The sequence below is a fragment of the Labeo rohita genome, chromosome 9, assembly GCF_022985175.1.
Source record: "Labeo rohita strain BAU-BD-2019 chromosome 9, IGBB_LRoh.1.0, whole genome shotgun sequence".
Lineage (NCBI taxonomy): Eukaryota > Metazoa > Chordata > Actinopteri > Cypriniformes > Cyprinidae > Labeo > Labeo rohita.
Genome location: NC_066877.1, coordinates 21,561,173 through 21,577,188, shown reverse-complemented (window position 1 = coordinate 21,577,188; position 16,016 = coordinate 21,561,173). Strand labels below are relative to the sequence as shown.

The window sequence follows — 16,016 nt, the reverse complement described above, 5'->3', positions numbered from 1 at the left end:
TATCGACGATACTTGGCTTGAAAATATCGGTATCGGATCGAAAATAGGAGGTATCGCCCATCCTTAGATTTTACCCAACTATGACGACTTCCGGTATGAGAAACCCAGAAATGTGAGAAAAGTCCACGTGTCTCACTTCCAGTGTCATTCGTTTCCAGTAATTTTAAGCTGTACAACAGCTGGTTTTGCTACTTGATATTGAAATGGTGTGTCTTACCATATTCTTTTTATGTGTCATTTTAATAATGAACACACTAGTTTGTAGTTCAAACAGTTTTACCGTTTACAGCAATTTGTTATTATTCTGGTTACTTCCCTACAGCGGCTAATGAACCGGAAGCCTCCCACATCCACAGAAAACGGCTTACTTCCACGTTGAAAAATAAGGTGGATAGACGGTGGGTCAGACGATACTTCGATCAGATGTTATGTTGGTTTAAAACAACGGCTGGCGTATGGTTAAATTGAGGGGTAAACTGGTTAAATAGTTAATCAGCTGTGAGAGTCAAAACGCTGCTGTGGTGATCACGTCAGTCATCGCCATTTCAGAACCGTCTTCTGTATTCCGTAAACAAGCTCAACAACGATAAATAGGGGATTAATTGACTTTCATATTTAAATGCCTCATTTTTTTTTTTTTTTTTTTTTTTTTTTTTTTTTTTTTTTTAGCAAAACCGTCATGAGTGCGGACCAAATAAGTAGCTTTTTAGTAACATTTAAGCAGTGAAATAATACTTAAGACTATTCATGAACTAGCAAATTTGATATATACAGAAATAACAAAATAAAGTGTTTTTAATTCGTTAAAAATTAATTTTAGTGATAAAATTCTAACATTTCAAAACACGTAACAACCTGCCCCAATGAAAATGTCACGACCTGCCTCTGACATTCAGGAAAAACAACCTTCAGGCAAATAGTACGAGATAATTTTAGATAAATTATTATACTTTTAATATTAATTATTATTGCATTTGTTTGTTTAATTTAAAAAAAAAAAAGCATTTGGGTAATTGGACTTTTCAATCAAACATCTGTAACATAGTTCTTGTGACAATTAGCCCCGGTCCATATCTATATTATTAGTAGCTATTATTTATTATGTCCGATGATAATTTCAGGATATGTCGATGTGTTGAATTATAATCAATAGGCCTGTTTCTGGTATTTTAGTATTCAAAGCTAATTCAAGAATAACACACTTACAATTAAAAGTTTTCAATTCAGTGACATTTTATCTGCATTTAACATTTATTAAAATATTAACAAACTTGTTCGTATCAAAACTGATATATGTTAGACATGTCAAGGCCTGCGGGATCTCATCCTGCGCGCTGTGCTGTAGCGGGTCACGCGCGTCCGGTGCGCATCTGTCGCGCGGCTGCTGTGCCTGAAGCTCGAGCTCAGTACATCGAGTCATGGACTGTACACCGCGTTAACGGCGATACACCAACAACCAGTAAGTCACAGAGCGTTTTTCTGTCGTTTCGACATGTGAATTCGATTAGAGCGTCAGATAAGAGATGTATTTTGTTTTATTCGGCTTGTTTGCATGTCTACCAGGAAGTGTATGCAACCGACTGCGCAGTCAAAAGGCCTTTGTTCAAAAATAAAGCGCTGCCATAGATTGAAAACCTTTTCGGATACGCTTGTAACAGATTTCGACAGTAATCCACACAATGTCGTAATCGACAGGGCTTTATATTTTATGTAATTTGCGTGTTTTCTCGTAAGAGGTTATTTAGCAAGAGCTGTAGCCGCAGCAGCTCTGCTCTCATCTGTTGCCATGGTAACCGTGCAGCAGCAGGAGGAATCTCCCTGCATGATGCTCATGTATCATGGCTGATGTCACTGTGTTCCGGTGTGCCACGTAGCCTCAAGTATGCTGACATGATTTCGAGTCCGTTTGTTTTGCTTTTACATGTGATATACATTTTTGAAGACAGGTGACTTTTAGCAGTGGTCTGTAAAATGGTGGTCTTGTGATGAATCTGTGTAGGTCAAACAGAAGTAGGGTGTTTAATTGCATAATCATACGGTTTTACATGGATCAACCTAAGATTAATGATACTGATTTTGCAGATCTGAAAATGTCTAGGTGGTTGTTGGTAAAAACACAGAGAAGCTGAACATAAAGAGAGATGGATAAAGAAAGAGAAATACTTTATTGATTTCATTTTAGGGAGTCTCCACCAGGAATTATGTAGCAAACAGTGTCATAAACAATATTTGCCCACTGAGATTGATTTTCATTTTTTAATAAGAAAGTAGCTGTAAACAATAAAATATCTTAACAGAGCACATGCTTTGCTAAAATATATGATCATTTTACAGTTTTATACCCTGAACTGTCACACTATTTTTTATTAAATGGCTGTTGCAGGTTTTTAGAGTTGTTTGGAATGTTTCGTTTCATAATTTCACACAATTGTAGGATTTTTCTCTTTCTCCATGAAAGGAGAGACAGTCTGGATGGATGGCTGGTATGACTAGGTCTATATCTACATAAAAGTAATATTAAAAAATATATCAAATGTTAATACAGACAACAGATGAATGCACTATGGGAAAATTTTCCAATACATTTAAAATATCTGGGGCATTTTTTAAATCACTTTTGCACTCAGCCCTGGTTAATTTCTGACCCTGGTAATTTTTTTTTTTTTTTTTTTTACAACTTAGCCTTTTTTTTTCATAATCAAACATGAACAAAAAGTAATATCATTTTGATTATTAGTACTGTACACATTAATAAAATGGATATAAATTTCATTTAGTTTAGTTTTTTACATACAGTTGAGATCGAAAGTAGCAGAATCTGTAAAATGTTAATTATTTTACTAAAATAAGAGAGATCATACAAAATGTGTGTTATTTTTTCTATTTAGTACTGACCTGAATAAGCAAAAAATAATAGTTGAATTTATAAAAATTACCCTGTTCAAAAGTTTACATACGTTTTATTCTTAATTCTGTGTTGTTACCTGAATGATCCACAGCTGTGTTTTTTTGTTTTTGTTTAGTGATAGTTGTTCATGAGTCCCTTGTTTGTCATGAACAGTTAAACGTTTCTTCAGAAAAATCCTTCAGGTCCCACAAATTCTTTGGTTTTTCAGCATTTTTGTGTATTTGAACCCTTTCCAACAATAACTTTGAGATTCATCATGTATGATTTTGAGATTCATCTTGTCATGCTGAGGACAACTGAGAGACTCATATGCAACTATTACAGAAGGTTCAAACGCTCACTCATGCTTCCGAAGGAAACTTGATGCATTAAGAGTCGGGGGTAAAAACTTTTTGAATTTAAAGATCAGGGTAAATTTATTTTGTCTTTTGGGAAACATTTAAGTATCTTCTATAGCTTCTTGAAGGGCAGTACTAAATAATAAAAAATGATATTTAGGCAAAATAAGAAAAATGTACACATCGTCATTCTGTTCAAAAGTTTACACCCCTGGCACTAAATGCATTTTATTTTTTCTGAAGCATCAGTGAGTGTTTGAACCTTCTGTAATAACTGAGTCCCTCAGTTGTCCTCACTGTGAAAAGATGGATCTCAAAAGAATACAGTCATTGTTGGAAAGGATTCAAATACACAAAAAAGCTGAAAAACCGAAGAGTTTGTGGGTCCTGAGGGATTTTTCTGTTCAGGACAAACAAGAGACTCATGAACAACTATCCCTAAACAAAACAAAAAAATCATTTAGATAACACAGTGTACACAATCAAGCATATGTAAACTTTTCAACAGGGTCATTTTTATAAATTCAACTATTGTTTTTTCTTGTGGACTGTAAATGTATTTTGTGTGAAATATCCTATTCAGGTCAGTACTAAAAAAATAGCATACATTTTGTATAATCCCTTTTTGTATTAAAAAACATTTTGTAGATTCTGCAAGGTGTATATAAACTTTGACTTAAACTGTAACTTTGCCATTGTTTACACATGCACAGAGAAAATGTATTATTCATTCTTTTGAAGCTTATTGATTTTCTATCTTTTTTCTGTAATTCTTGGATAGTTCTCTACATACTTGGATCAAATGAAAATATGAAGTTGGGATTGGATATGTGATCTAATCGGTTGTTCTATACTGTATACTGCTTTATATTCTGTAGCAAATGTTATAAACAAAAAGCCTTCGGGGCAATAATTATCCTTCTCATAGCCTATACAATCTAATCTAAAACACAACCCGCTTATGTAACAAACGAGCCTAAAAACTCATGACACCAGCCACCATTAAAGTGTTTAGTGATTGCATCCTGCCTTTAGGCAAATAGTCCTTTCTGTAAAAGTGAAACTAATTGTAGTCTTCTGCAACTTACTCCTACATTACTGCACTTACACCCTGTAATTTTGTTTTCAGTTGTCTTCAAACCTCTATCTATCAACATATGCTAACTGTAGCAAATTTGCCCTGTGACTACATAGAAGCTGTTCTGAGAAGACCACTGTGTTCTCGACATAAATGTAAAAACTTTTAAGATTCAACTTTCCATTGTAGGCTTCAAATTGTGTGAATCTTGCCATCGTTCCCGAACTGACCTTCGAATGACCTTGATGTAGTGTGATTTATGTTACATCTGACTTTGAAATGTTTACCAACTCCAGAAAAGCTTGTCGTCATGTTATACGATGTTTGACACATGAAGAGCCGCCTGACCTTACTGGACATGACAGTTCGTTGGAGTGGATTTGTTCCTTTTGTGTTGATATCACATGTAAAGGTCAAGCTTTCAGCTGTTATGTGATGCAGCATTCATTGACGCGATTCCTTTATAAACAAGAATAAAAGGCTAATGATGTTCTTGCAGGATAGACCTCAGCTCCACCGATCAGCTGTCTTTCGTGTTGAATTCAGTTCCTCTCTATGCCGGGGATGAATGCACCAATGAGGAGCCTGACCGTGAGTAACCTGGTCCCGCAATCCCATCCGTCCATGACTCCGCCACTCAGTGTTGCATATATGCCTTGTCTGATGTGGTGGACATTATTTGTCGATATAATTGTACCCGTTTGGTACACCATATGCCATGTTGACTAACTGTTGTGTGTTATTTACAGGGTATGCCTGATCGCATGTTATGTGCAGTGCTGGAGCAATTTCAGCTTTACTTTTCCCGTTGGTATGTGCGCTTTGTTTCAGTGAGTGTGTGATATCCATGTTTTATTCTTGTCCTCGGTAAGAATGGCTCTAGCGCCAATATTATGCAGTCTCATTATCGGTCGTCTGTCGTTTGTGTTACTCTGAAGATCCAGTGTGATCTTTGCAGAAGGTAAGTCGGTATTTCCATGTCAAGTCAACAGTCTGTGTTTTATGTACATCATATGCTTGATTGTGTTTAATGGTGGCTGTGCAACACTACAATACATACCGTCTGGTACCATACAGATCCGTGTCCTCATGTCGTACTGTACAGCCACAATGAACACATGGCTCAAATCTGTTTGCATGCAGTAGTCACTAGATGTTTCGTTGCTTGGGACTTTTGATATGACACTTCCTCTGAGGTGTTTTGTCATGCCACATAATTATAGTAATTAGCATTTAGCCTCATGCAAAACTTTTGCAAAAATAAATCTCTTTTAATTGTGTAATATTTTGTTTTGTAATGTAGGTGCTTATAAAGCACGTATATAATTAACTCCAATGGCAGCAAACAGAATTTGAGCTTTGGCTGATGTGTGGTTTAAGTTAGCATTTGTGGTCGATGTGCTTTTGTCTTCCAGATCCACTCTCTCTATAGCACAGCGAGCCCAAGCATGCTGAAGAGGAAGCAGAGCTCGCGGGTCGAGGCCCAGCCCATGACCGACTTTGGGCCAGATGAAACACTGACAGACAGTGCTGACATTCTTTGGATCAATAAACCAGTATGTGTACAAATCTCTAAAACTTTACAATGTGGCTCTTTTTCACAGTAATATTTCTTCACAATAGTACTCTCAAAAAGAGATACTTAAGCTAAAACCTTGTCCTAACCAGGTGCGATTTCATACAATAGGACACATTTATTTTATGTTATAATTATAATTGTTATTATTATTTTGTCCAAACCAGTCAAGACCATATACAGTTGTGCTCATTAATGTATATACCCCTTGCAGACTATGCAAAATGTTAATAATTTTTAACAAAATAAGACGGATGATGAAAATTGCATGTTATTTTTTTTAGTACTGTCCTGAATAAGCTATTTCACATACCAGATGTTTATATATACTCCACAAAACAAAATAATAACTGATTTTATATAAATGACCCCATTCGAAAGTTTACATACCCTTAAATCATAATACTGTGTGTTGATGCCTGGATGATCCACGATTGTTTTTATGTTTTGTGATAATTGTTCATGAGTCACTTGTTGGCCCTAATCAGTTCAGCTGCCTGCTGTTTTTCAGAAAAATCCTCCAGTTCCTGCACATTCTTTGGTTTTCCAGCAGCATCTGCATAGATGAACCCTTTCCAAAAGTGAATGTATGATTTTGAGATCCATCTTTTCACACTGAGGACAACAGAAGGACTCATACATAACTATTACAAAAGATGAAAACATTCACTAATGCTCAAGAAAGCAACACAATGCATTAGGAGTCAGGGAGTGTAAACTTTTTGAATTGGATGATCAGGGTAAATTGTACTTGTATTGTCTTCTGGGAGACGTTAATATTTATGTAGCTTCTGAAGTGCAATACTAAATAGAACAAAAAAAAAAATCTGTAAACAAATATTTACACATCATCATCCTGTTCAAAAGTTTACACCCCCTAGCTCTTAATGCATTGTGTTGCCACCTTAAGCATCAGTAAATGTTTTTACCTTTTGTAATAGTTATATACAAGTTCCTCAGGTGTTCTCAGTGTGACAAGTTGGATCTCAAAATCATACAGTCACTTTTGGAAAGTGTTAAAATATGCAGAAGATGCTGAAAGCGTCAAATAATGTGCAGGAGCTGGAGGATTTTTCTGAAGAACAGCAGGCAGATGAACTTTCTCAGGACAAACGCGGGACTCATTAATAACTATCACAACAGATAAAAACAGTCCTGGACCATCCAGAAAAAGACACACAGTAAGATTCAAGGATATGTAAACTTTTGGACAGGGTCATTTATATAAATTTAGTTATTATTTGGTCTTGTGGAGTATATATAAACATCTGTTATGTGAAATAGTTTATTCACGACAGTACGAAATAAAAAATAACACAGTTTTCATGATCCCTCTTATTTTGTTAAAATTATTAACATTTTTAGCATATTCTGCAAGGGGTCTGTAAATTTATGAGCACAACTATATTCCATATATCCACCTTTTTTTAGAGGGCAAGTAAACTATTTCCTGTTTTTAGGGGTGAAACTTCTGATTCATTATTTGCTATAGGTAAATAACTAGAAGAATTAGAAAATCCAGTAAACAGTATACTATTTGCGCTACAAACCTGTGTGTTTATGGTTATGCTTTCACATTATAGCTGTTTGTACAGCTAAAATAACTGAAAATAGCTGACACCAGAAGCACATTCAAGTTAAAAATGGGAGCACTCAGCATTCAAAACATTTTGACAGCAGCAGGACAGATTTAGATTTAGCCCCACCCAGATAAAAACTGAATTGGTCCCAAATCCTATTCTACATAACTCTATATTAAATGAGTAGTTCAGTTCAGTTCAATTATTTAACTTGCATTATTGTCATTCCAAACTTGTATTTATTTATTTTTTCATTAAACATACATATTATTTTGAATAATTGAATAGTTCAAAAAGTATTTTGAATAATGTTCTTTCTTTTTCTCATACCAAAAGTATGCAAAAGTATTCAAAAATGACCAAAACTATTATAAATGCAACCCATCTTGTGTGCTACATTTCAAGCTTTCTAAAAAAATACAGTAGCTGTTGTGAGGAACACATAGACATTTAAAGGGCTAGTTCACCTAAAAATGAAAATTCTGTCATTAATTACTCACTTTCATGTCGTTCTAAACCCGTAAAACCTTTGTTCATCTTTGTTCAACACAAATTAAGATATTTTTGATGACATCCAAGACTTTTCTGACCCTGCATAGACAGCAACGCACCTACCGCGTTCAAAGCCCAGAAAGGTAGTAAGGATATTGATAAAATAGTCTATGACATCAGCGGTTCAACCTTAATTTTATGAAGCTATAAGAATACTTTTGTGCACAAAGAAGACAAAAATAACAACTTTATTCAACAATTTCTTGTCCTCCGTATCAGTCTTTGATGCTCATTTACAAGAGTACCACAACGCATGTGTAGTAGTCTGTGCAAGACATGAGTAATTATTGACAAAATTTAGATTTTCGTTTGAACTTGATTCCTCTAACTTGCTATTCATTGCTATTCATTCTCTACTTTACAGCAGAGACCAAAATTTCAGTGAATAATTGTTTGACATAAGAAAACATATATATAGCACACAAAAATATCAGACAATAGACACTACACTCTCTGGAAAAAAGGTATGAAAGCTGTCACTGGTGTGGTACTCTTTAAAATATACTACTATGTACTATTTAAGTAAAATTTAGGTATTAATATTTGCTTTTACAGGGTAAATAAAATACAAAAGCGTACATTTTAAAGGGTACCACCCCAGTGACAGCTTTTGTATCTTTTTTTCTGAGAGTGTACTGAAACCATGAGGATGTTCCAGACTCTAAAACAGATTGTGTTCTTTGTCCTCAGTGGGTTCATTCTCTCCTGCGGGCCTGTGCCATAATCAGTGTCATTTCGGTGTGTATGAATACACCTAAGACCTTTGAGCACTACCCACCTCTGCAGTATGTCACCTTCGCTCTGGACACACTGCTGATGTTCCTCTACACTGCGGAGATGATCGCCAAAATGCATATCAGGGGCATCATCAAGGTAATGCACTCAATCAGCATTGTCACAATTTATAACGGAAATAGAATGAGGAAAAAAGACTGTGTCCTTTGGAAGTGAATAAAATGGGCAGGTGGCTAAATTACGTGTGGACAGTTTAATTGGCGAATCAAGGATAACAACCGCACAGAGAGACATTGAATAAGTGAATCATTTCCTTCCTGAACCTGCAAAGAGATCTTTCAGCATGGAAAGCAGTAAGGTTTATGTGGAAGATAGAGTAATTAATTTGTTCCTTTAGACCTGAGATCGTGTGAGGACAGGGTGATTAACCTTGCAGCAATTATATGCAAAGTTAACACATGCATTTTAATTTTATTGAAGAAGCGTAACTCACGGCATTGTTGTACTGGTGGCAGTGACCTCAACTCAGTTAATTAGGCCAGTATATTTGTTTTGGATTTCCATTTTTTGAGTGCATGTTATGATCTGTGAAATTCAGTGACTTGTTTTCTTTATCACTGTTAGCAGGTACGTTTTTGCCATTAGGTATGTTCTAGACTGGGAGACAGCAATAGTTGCTAACGCAGTAGTCTAAGCACTAAATTCATGTAAATAATTCATTATCTCTTGTGAATTAGGTCATCTATTTTCATCTTAAGTAACTCATTCATTTGCATAAACAATATTTCAAATTCAATCTCTGCCAGTTGCTGTTAATGAAGTCAGTCAGACCTTCACACAGTTTTTTAAACTATCCATTTAATAAAGCATGTTTTTTTTGGCCTGCTAATACAGTGTGAGATCTGAGCACCATAGCTGATCAGAGGCTCTGAAATCCCAGGGGATTTCTGGGCAGATGTCTTGGGAGAACAAGTGCCACCGGTGCATGAAGACAATCTGCACTCAAGCAAACAAACCTGAGCATATCACACCTCTGATGTCATTTCCTGTGCACCAGCTGCATGTGTGAATAGGTAGATGACATGATAAACCCTGTGGTGTGACATGCAGCAATTTATTTAAAAAAAAAAATCTTTAATGACTTTATATGAATTTTTTTTGTGTGGCCTTTTTCCATTTTTTTGACAGGACAGTGGATATGAGATAGGAAGTGAGTGGGAGAGAGAGAGGGGGGGGTGGGATTGGGAAAGATACACAAGGTGGGATTTGAACTCGGGACACCCGAGGCACAACTGCACCATATGTCACGCACTGTCCACAAGGCTATTGGCACAGACGGCTTATATGTATTTAGAGAATATGTGACTCTGGACCACAGAACCATTTTTAAGTAGCATGGCTATATAGCCAAAAATACGTCGTATGGGTCAAAATTATAGATTTTTCTTTTATGCCGAACATCATTAGGATAATAAGTAAAGATCATGTTCCATAAAGATATTTAGTAAATTTCCTAACGTAAATATATTAAAACCATTCAAAAGTTTGGGGTTGGTAAGATATTTTTATGCAATATATGTAATATATTTTATTTTATTTTTTATGGTTACCCAGGTGTCAGGCTTGTGTGTAGGAAGGAGCCGTAGGGACGAGGAAATATAACAAAATGGCTTTAATCATAAAATCCAACAAGGGTACAGGAACAGCAAAGGAACACACACTCACATAACGTTAAGAACAGACGAGAACCAAGGAACTGAATCAAACTGTTAAAGGGGTGCTAATGCTACAAAGACAGGTGTGGGTGATTTACCAATAAAGACTTAACAAGAAACGGAACAGGAAAGACCAAAAAAGGGCACAGAAGGAAAAAACCCAACAAATCAGTCCACAGGGGTGTGACACCAGGCTGCAATTATTTGATCAGAAATACCATATAAACATGAATACTGCAGTTTTTTTCCTATATTAATAAATTTTTTGTAGGGCTTCGATGATAAATCCATGCATTGTTATTTGTGGATCGATTCTGAGATTTTTTTTAAATGCATTGCGATTCTTTTTTTTTAATGCCGCTCTAATCAAATTTTTAACCGCACACGCAAATGCTCACGAAGAAGAGCGCTTGTATCATGTAATTGCACCTCGGCTCAGAATGTATTTTTGACGAGAGATTAATGTAAACAGCCCACTGTGAACACCCTTGTAATTCGCTTCAACCTTGTTGAACGTTATGAATGATTATTTTAGGTTCAAGTGTAAGGAGTTGGAAGCAAGCAGAGTACGGCTGTTTCTAAAGGCAGCAGTGCCACCTGCTGTTAAAAACTCAGAATCTATTTTAGAGAGAATCTCGGAATTGATGCAAAATCATTTCTTGATTCGCGATGTATTAATTTATTTCCCAGCCCTTATTTTTTGTTGCATGATCCTTCAGAAATCAATCTAATGTCAGCGGCAATAACCTTGTAGTTAGTGGGTCGGCATACAGGGCACACTTATTTGAACATTATTTGAATGAAAACTTATTTGAAACAGAAATGAATGGGTCGCATTATATATTTGAAATTCAATTCAATTCAAATTTATTTGTATAGGACTTTTCACGATACATGTTGTTGCAAAGCAACTTTACACCAAATTAACGTTTTTACAATATATATAGTAGTAGCTTACTAGTGTTGACTATGTCAAGTTGATGTACATATGGGAGAGATGTATGGTAAAGATCAATTAATGATGTAATTAGTAAAAGAATTCGTTAGTGCTGTATGTTGTTTCAGGGTTGGCATCATCTGAAGTTCTCTGAGGGGTTGGCATCATCTCTTCTTAAGTGTTCTGGATCCAGACTGGAGCTTGTGAATTCCTAGTTACCATGGGATGTCAATCCCATGGCAGAAACAGAGAACAAATAGGAACATAATTAGCATAGCTGCTGTTCAAACCAAGCAAATGAATTTAAACCAAACAATTCAATTCATAACAGGACTACTTAAAATGAAAACTTAAAAGAGACCAGTAACATCAATAAAAATGTATGGTCGTGTTATGCATCCACTATATGAATAGAAAGGACTCCTAGATCCTGTTTTTGGATTGTCATTATTATTTACTGTATTCTTTGTGTGCTTTACCATAGAGACATTGTTTGATATTTCTAATTCCATTTTTTTTTTTTTTTTAGGTCTTCTGAGTACTTAGGGCGCACACTTGTTAGGCAGTGTCTGGCAGGATAAATACTCTGAAGTGCTCACACTTCTGTTTGCTAAATTTTGCTGGCTCTGTTGTTAACAGCTGCCACAATCTTTCATTAAACCGGCAGACCAGCTGCCACTCACCTGTGGACTTTCATTTACAGCCTGTGTCTTATCACCTGCCTCTGTTTCCAGGGAGAGAACTCCTATGTTAAAGACCGCTGGTGCATGTTTGATGGCTTTATGGTGGTCTTCCTCTGGGTCTCTCTTGTGCTTCAGGTAAGGAAATTGTCTTCAGTGTTATTTCCCAAGTAAATTGTTTCTTTCAAATTAAAAAGAACTGAGCTCCATAGGGCACTCCGCTCATCCACTTGTTCCTCTGAATGGTCTCGAGGTGTTTGAAATAGCAGAGATTGTGGACCAAATGTCACCCTGGGGAATGCTTCGCATACCGAGGGCCCTCATTATGATCCGAGCCTTCCGAATCTACTTCCGATTTGAACTGCCGCGTACCCGCATAACCAACATTCTCAAGTAAGAGCCCTGCGAGCGCAAAGAATGTGAGAAATGTCAGCTTGTTTCCATATCAGCCACTTAAAATTCACTTCCTTTCAGGCGGTCGGGGGAGCAGATCTGGAGTGTGTCCATATTTTTGCTCTTCTTCCTGCTCCTATATGGAATCCTGGGGGTTCAGATGTTTGGCACCTTCAATCATCACTGTGTCACCAATGATACGGAGAAAGGGTAAGCAAGTTTCATCACTATTCTCTTTAATAGGGCTGCCCTCAACTAAAAGTATTTCTGGTCGAATAGTTGTTGTTCCTTTTAGGCATAAGTCGACTATTAGTCACATATTTACTAATAAACCATATAAATCACAATAATGAGTCTATAATTGCCTACATAGCCTAATATGCACTCAAGTGCACTCAAAAAAGCTTGCCACAGCACACCGGCAAATATAATAATTATGAATGTGTCTGGCAAAAACAGTAAGGAGACTGCATTAATGTTTTAATAGTTTATTTAACCAACTTACTTAACTTAAAGTCCACTTCCAAAACAAAGATTCTCATATAATGTATTCACTCCCTTGTCATCCAAGATGTTCATGTCTTTCTTTCTTCAGTCGTAAAGAAATTATGTTTTTGAGTAAAACATTTTAGCATTTTTCTCCATATAATGGACAGCTATGGTGCCCCAATTTTGAACTTCCAAAATGCAGTTTAAATGCAGCTTCAAATGATCCTAAATGTGGTTGTAAACTATTCCAGCCGAGAAAGATGTAACGATTGGTTATTTTCATAAAAATAATACAATTTATATACTTTTTAATGTCAAACGCTCAACTTGTCTTACTCTGCCTGAACGTTTTTTTCCCCGGTTCATGACAGTTAGGGTATGTCGAAAAACTCCCATCTCATGTTCTCCCTCAACTTCAAAATCGACCTATATCTGTGTTTTATCTTTTTTGTCAAGGGTGTTTGATCTTCTTTTTATGTTCACTTTGCAAAGACTGGGTCAGAACTTCTAGTGTAGGATGATTTTTAAATGATTTTTGAAGTTGAGGGAGAAAATATGATCTGAGTTTTTCGAGATACAGTAACTGTCTTGAGCCAGAATACACAGAGTTCAGGGACAGCATGTCAAGACGAGCGTTTGAGATTAAAAAGTATTTAAATTGTATTTTTTAAATTAAAATAACCAATCGTTTAGCTAGATAAGACCTTTCTTCCTCGGCTGGGATCGTTTACAACCTCATTTGGGATCGTTTGAAGCCGTATTTGAACTGCATTTTGAAAGTTCAAAATCGGGGCACCATAACAGTCCATTATATGGAGAAAAATGGTGAAATGTTTTCCTCAAAAAACATAATTTCTTTACAACTGAAGAAAGAAAGACATGAACATCTTGGATGACAAGGGGGTGAGTACTAGGGGTGGAGCCGAACCCGAATACGGTATTCGGAACGGCACAAATAGGGTGTTTTTTACAAATACTTATTTCGAACAAATACTTAAAAAAATATTTGTATTCGGGAACAAGAAAAACTTTATATCAAAAAGCTGCGTTTCCTCATGAGTCACTGACACTGTGCTTCGCTGAAACTCGGAACCGGCCGTTTTTTTCTCTCTTAACCAACCTCTGTTCCAGATTTGCACAAACTACATTGCAATTAGGGGTGTGTGATATGACGATTTTTGATTGTGGAAAATTAAAATGTCTCCACAATCTGCTTTTGAAGAAATGTACTATATTTTGTGCTACAGCGCACATTCTGTCAGACGCAATTCTGGCGCCTCCGTCTCAGTATACTGTACAACGCGGCACATTCACATCAAATGATAACTCCACTCACGCAGGTGCGTAATTTCCACTGGGGACACACTTTTCAAAATCCCGTTTGTGTCCCACCACTTTTAAATTGCTTTGTTAAACTGATGTCTTTTATTGTAGAATGCACGCTCAGCACCGCAGAGAGTTTCGCGCCATCGTTAAAACGAAACCGAAAGTAAAACGCGCGCGCGCATTCAAAAGCAATTTTAAATACCCCTCGTTTAGAGAGCGACTCCCCAGTTAACCTTAGCTTCCCGTCACTCATTAACTTAGCTAAAACACCTCACATGGTTTTGGACAACCAAATAGAAAAGAGTGCGGCTGCTGCTGAGCCATCTCTTGGTCCTCCACCAGCCAAAAAAAGTGTGTAGAAGTGTAACGCAAAAAAACTGTATTTTTACGCCTATTTTGAATTTTACTCGAATACAAATACAAATACAAATACTTTTCCCCCCTCAACAAATACAAATACAGATACAAATACCGGCTGCTTTGCACACCCCTAGTGAGTACATTATATGTGAATCTTCGTTTTGGAAGTGGACTTCTACTTTAAGAGATGAAGTCGGCGACGCTGACTTGTCTCCGCAGTAATGATGTGCCTGTATGTACGTTTCATATGGATGACATAATTTGAGAATATTTGTTTTCTTTTTGAATTGGTTCTTTTGAAAGTAGACATTTCACTCTCTATAGCTATACTTTCCATGTCTGTACAGCAAGTATACACAGAGTTTCGAAGTTTTGTGCTCAAGTTCACCGAAACTGAGACGGCAGAAAGCACATCTTCTTTGCTTTAATTATTTTACATAAGTGCAGCATTTCTTTGTTATTCTGATTCCACACAAATAAACGTAGAGTCTTTACAGATTTGAAAGATGTGTTACTTTTATCTGTATAACCAAAATGACAGAGTATTTTAAGGGCAAGTGACCACACTGGCGCTTCCATCTGTCATGCAGGGAGCGCACTACTATTCAGCTTCCGCACTCCACACAGACACTTGAATAGCACACATTTTTCAAGGTTAACATTATATTGAGCGGCCAGGTAAAGTTGCTACTACATACTTCTTTCAGATGAAGAGCCACTTTTGAGGTCAATGAACGGTACGTGAGCATTTGGATGTAACATATTGCCACATAGACTACAGAGACTTCTTTTTCTGTGACTAAGTGACTAATATAATTTTGTTCGACCAAGCCTCTTCTTGTCGACTATTAGGGGGCAGCCCTGCTCTTTAAACTGCAGAGCCCGTTTTTACTGTGGAATAAAGTGTCAGTAAGGTAACTGTGACTTGATATTTTATAATTCAAATTTTTTTCTCAGAATTGTAAGATGTGAATTTCCTTGAGATTGTATCTTAGAATTCTGTGTTTATATCTCACAATTTAGAATTACGAGTTTCTCATTATGAGACATCTCGCAGTTATGTTTTTTGTTTTCATCACGAAATAAAAAATAAAAAAGATAATTGCAACTTTTTGAGAATTGTGAAAAAAAATGTCAGAATTGTGAGATACAAACTCAGAATTGAGAGAAAAATAATCTGAATTGTAAGATAAAAGTCGTAATTACCTTTTTGTTATTTTTTTTATCCTACGGCAGGAATAAGCTTCCATATTAAATCCAATACAATCATCTGTCTTAGGTTTAACTTAATAGACCAAAAAGTCAAGAACTTCTCTTTGTGTGGTGAGTTTTATCATATTCCTTGTGTT

General features: G+C 36.3%; 1 protein-coding gene across 5 annotated transcripts in view; it reads left to right on the top strand.

Moving 5' to 3' along the window:
- Positions 1-342: 342 nt before the first annotated feature.
- nalcn (sodium leak channel, non-selective) overlaps positions 343-16,016 on the top strand; it is a 107,665-nt gene continuing 91,991 nt past the window's right edge. For 2 of the 5 annotated variants that reach the window (XM_051118492.1, XM_051118489.1), the window contains exons 1-8: positions 1,359-1,459; positions 4,824-4,915; positions 5,074-5,135; positions 5,740-5,880; positions 8,723-8,905; positions 12,154-12,237; positions 12,353-12,492; positions 12,574-12,702. In XM_051118492.1, coding sequence (XP_050974449.1) covers positions 5,094-5,135; positions 5,740-5,880; positions 8,723-8,905; positions 12,154-12,237; positions 12,353-12,492; positions 12,574-12,702 — 719 coding nt within the window. In that variant the 5' untranslated portion in view covers positions 1,359-1,459; positions 4,824-4,915; positions 5,074-5,093. Of the gene's footprint in view, positions 399-1,358; positions 1,460-4,823; positions 4,916-5,073; positions 5,136-5,739; positions 5,881-8,722; positions 8,906-12,153; positions 12,238-12,352; positions 12,493-12,573; positions 12,703-16,016 lie in introns of those variants that run through there. The other 3 variants (XM_051118490.1, XM_051118494.1, XM_051118493.1) reach the window with 3 other exon arrangements.